Raw genomic sequence first — 7,563 nt, 5'->3', positions numbered from 1 at the left:
CCAAAATTAAGACTCAATCTCATTTAGGAAATTACTTTTAAAAACTAAAATTAGTATTTATTGAGGAAAAATGACAAAATTCATTAAGGTGGCTTAGATATATAAAGAAGAAGAAAAATCATAGGAGATACAAATGAGAATAATAAATTGTATGATTTTTTAGTTTTATATATAGAAGAAAACGAAAATCAAGAAAGACAGCAAAAGAAGGCTGTTAAGAAGAATCTTATAATAAATAATCTATGAAATTTTAGTGTTATTTTCTGTGATGCATGTAATCTAGCTACCAACATAAGGTTTCGCTTGTTTCCACAACATGTGTGACCTTTGATCATAACTCCTCCCTCGTTTACAAATTCCTCAGCAGCCACCCAAAGACTGGTTTGATATGATTGCAGAGCAATAACAGCGGTTTATTTGTTCACTATTTATATGTTCCTAGCCAATAACGTTGAATCACTTTTTATATGAGACAAAGATATTTTTTTTTTTAAGGAACTAAGATTTTTTTTATTAAAAACAATTTGTTCGAGTGGAATACATTCATAATAGATGATACAACTCTTATTATAAATACTTAATATAATTATATATTTATGATTTAGACTTGGTTTATTGATTAATTCAATCGATGCTTTGGTTGGAATTTGATACAATCAAACTACTTATGCATTAATAAGTTATTAGTTGAAGTGATATTAAATTTGATTTTAAGTAACATCTCAAGTTTTAATTTTGTAGATGAAAAAGATGTGATTAAAAAAAGAGGTCTCACAAAAAATAATTGATTAAATTTTTGACAAAAATTAATCATTAATAAAATTAATAAATACTCTGAACTAATATGATGCATAAAAATAAAAAATAAAAACTTATGTTCATGTAGTAGGCCATGTCTATTTGTTCATTAAAAAAAATTGTGCCTATAACATATTTGCACAAGTTATATAAAAAAAATTGTATCTAAATCACATCATTCATCTTATTTTATATTTTTTTTTAGTTATTATAAAAAAAGAAAATATTGAATGTATTTTTTTGGGGTGTAGAATGAAAAGGAGAGATGAAGAGAATTTTTTTTTAAAAAAATGATAAATATAAAAAATGATGTGACAGAAAAAAATTAAAAGAAAAAACAGATAAAAATAAATTGAAAAATAAAGCAAATATATGATCATAATTTCTCTTTAGAAAAATTGTGTGAGAATAACATCTTTAAAAATGCATTGGAATATGCATGTGCTTATACTAAAATGTTTTGTGAAGTGACAGATGCTATAATTATTTCTACTTATATCCTTTTTTTTACTGCACATATATCATATTCTTAATTACTGTGAAATATGTTATAGATCTTATATCAAGTTAGAAATAAATTACGCCTAACTCATTTTAAAACCAACGACAGAAGGATAGAGCAGATCTTAGACGGAGCATGCGATGACAATAAACTAATATTTAAGAAACTACTTTATCTTGCTAGTATCTTGTTATTTTTTTATCACTATATTTTTGTAATTTTTTATGGATACCTGATGCACTAGAACTGGATTTATGGGGGCACATTGATGTCTGTTCACTTTGATCACTAGCACAAGCTCCTCTCAATTAATAAGCATGGCTATGTATACTTTCAAACTCATGGACCTAAAAGGAATGTCATCTAGCTTATAAATAATTGCTAGAATTGCACACACATGACAGAATATGGAAATTGGGTTTAGGGGAGTCGATAAAAAAAATAGAACAAAAAATCAATAAACAAATAAAAGAAGCTAGAGTGATATGAATGTCCCCACACGTACACACACCAAGTACAACACTACTATAGCTAATTCCTCAGTGAGTAAAAATATAACCAAACATAGTGAGTGAGATTTGAGAAACGGCACTAATACTATGCTTTTAGCCGAAGCTATTGTTGATTTTACGCCAAAGAACCAAATATCAAGTGCTTCATCCTAACCTACATGCAGCTACATGGGGAAAGCATCAAAACTTGTTCCCAAAAGTACATAAAATCACAATGCCTCATATCCAAGTTATCGATTAATTTGGAAAATTTCAGACATCCATTCGATCGGAGGCTCGAACCCACTTTCTAGCTTGCTTGTTTCTTAAGAAACTCGAAATAAAAATAGCTGCCTACGTTCTTCAGATGATATAGTCTAACCTTTCCTATATTTGCATTCACTAATAGAAACATATATTGATCCAAAAACTGATATTTATTATCTAATTATATCAAATCAGATATTTCTTCTAAAAAAATCAAATAGTTACACTACTATAATTTCGGTCGTGTCAAGGAATGTGTGCAAATTTTGTGTTCCATGGATTATTGGATATTTCGCATTGAATGAAAAAATAGAAACAGATACGGGGAGGGTGGTTATTGAACAAGTTATAGAATTAAGTAGTTGAGTACTGTAATATGTAAAGTCTTAGGAAGTATATACGTGATTTTATGGACGTGTGGTATTTTCTTCCCATGTCTTTGTAGGTATTCTATACGTATATGTGTGTGGTATTTAAATGCCAGCAAGCTCAGCCCATGTATCCGGGTCCTGATTTTTTACAAGACTAACAAGCATATGCCCCCACCAAAAAACTAAAAACTAATAATTCACCAAGAAAAATGCCATATACAAATTAAGGTATATAAAAACTATTTATGGTTAAACACTTAATGCAAATCGGTTAGGAAAATGACACAAGTAATCAAACACATAAATGATATTAAGAGATCTAAATAATTTAGTTGACCAGTTCTTATGGATAAAAAAATTACATAAATGACTATAAAACAAAATAAGAGTTATGGTTCAGTTTAAAACAAAGGATTAAGCAGTAAATGTCGACCAATAGGTGGTGGATTATATTGAACGAGCAAGGGGTTTTAGTTATTAATTTTGTTAAAATCTGATTAAATTTCATGTTACTCTTTCAATCATTTGAAACCAGATCTTGGCCGCAGTCAGCATGTATCTGCAAAAAGATTCTTAGATATACATGATATAAATGTGCATGTTTAAATTGTAGTTTATGCACACCCCCAACCATGGTTTGGAGATGTAAACGAGATTTCATATATAAAAGTGTATTTGGCAAAAGGAGTTGTCTTTTGTGTGTAGTCACATGATGGGAAAAAAAGTTAAAAATTAAATACTTTTAATGAAAAAACAAGTATTTATTTAGTATATTAAAAATACAAATCCCATTCTTAAAATAATTTAAAGCATCATTCAAGTATATCAAAACTTTCAAACCAAATGCCCATAGACACACAAAGAGCAACTTAACAATCATACTTATGTACGTTTGAACATAATTTGAGATCCCACATTATGATTTGAGTAAAAGTAATTAAGGAACAATGTGTTGTTATACGAAGGAAAATGTTAATCAATGAATTAAAAATATTACTAATACATAATTCCCACTATAATTTTCAAATTTTAATACATTCCTAACATGATTCTCAATTAAAAGAAAAACTACATTTTATTTCTTAACCAATACCCTAATAAAAATATCAAAAACCCAAAATTCATTCAATGTTTTTTTAGTAATTTAAGATACATTACTTTTACAAATCATATGTATTTTTCGTATAAGAGACAATTTTAATTTTATTCGAATCCAGTAAAATTATTAAGAAAGATTAGTTTTTCTTTTTAAAATTTAACATAATTATATACTTGAGATATATATTAACTCAAGACTACTAATTAAACCAAAATTCATATTAGTTTATTCACGAGTTCAGTGTTTAAAATATTTAATAAAGTATGTGAAATACTTTCACACTAAATGTGAATGGACACATAAAAAAATCCTTAACAACAATAGTGAAGTTGGAACTTAATTTTGGATCCCACATTATGACTTCAACAAAAGCTTAAAAAAAAGTTCTTTTTCTTTTGGGCATAACTATGATTTGCAAACTACAATTTAAATACACTAATAATCATTCTTACATAACACTATCCAAATCATATTAGCTTACCGGGGTTATCTTGCAATACTGTTGAATAAAAAAATATTGAAAATCTTAACATTAACAACCATGGCTTAATAAATTTATATATATATATATATATATATATATATATATATATATGCGTTAAATGGTATGTGTGACTTTTCATAATTTTTCTTCAACCGTACAATGATGACTCAGTATCTAAATTTTTGTAAAAAAATTCATCGTAAGCCAGCATGAAAAACTTAGTCTAATTGAACTAGAAGAAACAAACAAATGATCATTAATCAAGTCTCATAAAGTGGAAGACAGAAGAAACACAGGATACAAAGTGAAAAGCCAACACATGAAAAAGGAACACAAGTAGTAACTTTTTCCTAGATACAAATTCTCATCTTTCATTTTTCATTTTTTCCCCCGACTAAAAAACTCACCTCAATTCACTCCAAAAAGGTTTCCATGACATCCGGATACATACCTCCTTCTGAATTCGTATACTCCACACCTTGTTGTTGTTGTTGTTGATGTTGATCCATTGAAGTGGATGAAGTTGATGAGGCCACTCTTGAAGGAAGAGTGAAGCTCCTCTTAAACTTGTCCATTTTCCTTGCATCATCTTGGTGGCTATCCAAGCTCAAGAACTCATTTGGGTTGGTTCCACCACTAGCATTTTGCATGTTGGATCCATCTGAATTGGGGTTTTGGCCAATAGTGTGATGCTGATTCTGATCACCAGGTTTGTTCCCCAAGCTCTCAGGATTGAACAAGAGCTTAGCATCATCTGTTCTTCCAGTGAGAGCATTGAAGAAAGACAAGCCATTGGGCCATTTTATGTCGTTTTCATGCTCCCCCATCATGTCCTCGATTCTTGCACCCTCAGATGATGCATGAGGCATGAGAAACATGTGCGCCTCATCTTTTGGAAACCCAAGCCTGGCTTCATGTTGTTGAAAATTCGGTGAGGATAGCATGGAAGTGGCAGAAGAAAGTGGCCTCTGACCCCAGTTGAAGAGTGGAGGAGGTGGCCTAATTGGAATGGTGGATGGTTTTGAGGGAACAGAAGTTGATGAGGAAGTGTTCCTTGTTGAAGAGAAGAGTTGAGAGAGGTAGAAACCAGATTGGTAGCCAAGGGATTCAAAAGTGTGTCTCATTCTAAGCACAAAACGGAGATCTTCAGGAATCTGAAAATAGAACAAAAAATATCAAACATTTGATATTTTTTTGTGGCAGATTCTTCCATCCAATGAATAGCTATAACAACTGTTTAAAACTAGTGAATGTAACTTTTAAAATTAACATATCAAATAAGTAAACTTAAAATGAGTAAAAATGGCTTTTGGGGAGGGAGAGAAAAAGTGGTACTAATTAATTAACTCACAATCTTGCAAGAACCAAGTTGGAGAAGACCATGTCCAGCTTGAATAACAGCTATGGTCTGGTCATGGAACAAAAAGAAAATAAATTTGGGTTGAAAAATCTAAAAAGAAATCTTGTGAAGAGCAATAATAACAAAAGCCAAACAAAACCAACAACGATTCTGTTACTGACCTGAATGCCTGACTCAAACTGGTCTGTCCATTCAGGAGGAAGCTGCAATTAATTGCATCACAAAAGGTGGTTGAGTCAATCAATCATCAAACAAAACAGCTACACATAATAACCACCAGAAAAAAACAAAACACAACACTGGTTGAAATACAACATATCATTGCCCAAATCCACATCAATATTTAGATTTATATATTATAAATAAACAAAAAAGGAAGAGAAGCAGAAGGGTGATTGGATGGGGAGGGAGAGAGTTGAGAATATGCACTCATACAGCATCAAAGGAGCTCTGCCAGTAGTTGGAGATATTTGGTTCACATTCTGTGGGCTCTTTAAAGACCCACTTGTGGCACTTATCAGATGCAACTTTCCCCATCAACCTGTTCCCAAAATCCAATTCCACCCAATCAGAGCACAGTTCAGATGTGCATAAGTAACTTAACTCCCTAGTCCCTCCACATGTAATTGGATATTGAACAAGATTCACAGAGAGAGAGAGAAAGAAAGTGACTGAGAAAGAAAGAGAGAACAAAACCACAACATAACAAAACACCTACCCAGTACCCACCCTTCTCCATAATTATACAACTGAATGGACATTTTGCTGAAGGCCTTTCTGACAGGATCCTCTCCATCAATATCTTCCAGACATCCTGAACCCCTTCCTTGGCAAAACCCATCTTCCCACATCAACATCCTTCAAACCAAAAAAAAACAAATACAAGTCAATAACAAATATAAATACCACAAACCAAAACCTTAAAAAAAAAAAAGTGTACAATGATTAAAGATCAAAACTGAGTAGTCCTCATGCATCTGTCTCAACTCCTACCACTAGGCCGATCTTAGCGGTTTCACACCTTAAATAAATAGCTACCAAATTAAATTACAGCATGAATAGCTAGAGACAGAAATATATGTACTTACAAGCTGCCGCTATCGTCTCCAACCTTGCAGCCATTGCCACCTCGGACTCTCCTGTGAGAAATGGACAAAGACCCAGTTGAGGTAAGAGGTTATGGTTTGAAGTTAGAGACAGAAAGACAGAAAGAGAGAATAAGAGAATGAAAGAGAAGCATGTCATACGGGCGAGGACGAATGGTCCAGAAGACAGAGTAAGTCCAGTCTGAGTTGAGACAGACTCTTCTGAGGGCATCATGAAGGGCCATCATCCCAACAGCTTCTTTGCTCCTATCTGATGCTCCTGAGCCCACCATCTCTCTCTCACTATGCAACTTTTTTTCCTTTCACTTCACAATTACACACAAACACAAACACTTTTTTCTCTTCTTCTTCTACTTTCTATAGTATTTGAAACACCTCTTGTACAATGCTTTGCTTAACAAATAACAACCACAGAGAACACCGATTCTTCAGGTCTCTCTGGAGTTGCGATGATGTTTGTTTGTTTGTTTGTTTGTTTATTTATTTATTTGGGTAAGGCCTAAGGGCTCTTTATCTAAGTCTCTCTCACGCACACTCACTCATTAGGCTTTTTGTTTGAACCTGCTGAGAGAGGAGGTTTTGGTTTGGTTGGTTGCTTGGTTACTTTGACACAAAGCGGTAAAAGAAGACTGAGTGAAGGAGAGGTGCATTGCGTAGTAGTAATTTTAAGTGTGTGTGTTTTTGTAAATGGAATGGTGTACGTTTTTAACCATGAAAAACTGTGGGGACAGCTTTTATCTTCTTCCTCTATCCCTTTCTCTGTCTTTTTTACAAACAGAACAACAAAGAAGAAACAGAAATAAAAATAAATAAATAAAAACAGGGTTATTCTGTGGCCTAGTTAGTTATCTATGGTGCATTCACATAATTTGCATAATTTTTATTGAATATTGGTACTATTTTTTTAACCTAAATAAAAATAAATAAATTTTATGTTGATTCAGAAAGTTAATTAATGTCTAATAACGTGTTTGATTTTATGGTAGACTTTAAACTTAAATCAATTTTTTTAACACATCAAATTAACCAAACACACTATAAGGGTCAACTGAAGTCAACACCACTCTCGAATCCAAGATTCTCAC

At 32.1% G+C, this 7,563-nt stretch overlaps 1 protein-coding gene across 2 annotated transcripts; it reads right to left on the bottom strand.

The window, feature by feature from the left end:
- Nucleotides 1–4,245: 4,245 nt before the first annotated feature.
- Nucleotides 4,246–7,160, bottom strand: LOC100814723 (protein RICE SALT SENSITIVE 3). Of its 2 annotated transcripts, XM_006594691.4 has the most exons (7): nt 6,620–7,158; nt 6,461–6,511; nt 6,102–6,230; nt 5,808–5,913; nt 5,534–5,575; nt 5,364–5,420; nt 4,246–5,166 (listed from the first exon to the last, which is right to left on the bottom strand). In XM_006594691.4, the coding sequence occupies exons 1-7, from the start codon at nt 6,748–6,750 to the stop codon at nt 4,426–4,428; spliced, it is 1,257 nt and encodes a 418-aa protein (XP_006594754.1). In that variant the 5' UTR covers nt 6,751–7,158; the 3' UTR covers nt 4,246–4,425. The 2 variants fall into 2 exon arrangements, with proteins under 2 accessions (XP_006594754.1, XP_006594755.1); XM_006594692.4 differs by lacking the exon at nt 5,364–5,420 and having other exon boundaries at nt 6,620–7,160.
- Nucleotides 7,161–7,563: the final 403 nt, after the last annotated feature.

Source organism: Glycine max, chromosome 13 (genome assembly GCF_000004515.6).
Source record: "Glycine max cultivar Williams 82 chromosome 13, Glycine_max_v4.0, whole genome shotgun sequence".
Classification (NCBI taxonomy): Eukaryota; Viridiplantae; Streptophyta; class Magnoliopsida; order Fabales; family Fabaceae; genus Glycine; species Glycine max.
The sequence above is the reverse complement of the archived record's forward strand: the minus strand, read 5'-3'. Positions and strand labels throughout refer to the sequence as shown.

Coding starts and splice junctions, on each gene's coding strand:
- LOC100814723 (XM_006594691.4), bottom strand. CDS start 6,750: ATGGTGGGCTCAGGAGCATCAGATAGGAGCAAAGAAGCTGTTGGGATG. Junction 6,231..6,460: donor GGAGACGATAGCGGCAGCTT/GTAAGTACATAT, acceptor TTTGGTTTGAAG/GATGTTGATGTGGGAAGATG. Junction 5,167..5,363: donor AACTTGGTTCTTGCAAGATT/GTGAGTTAATTA, acceptor TTCTATTTTCAG/ATTCCTGAAGATCTCCGTTT.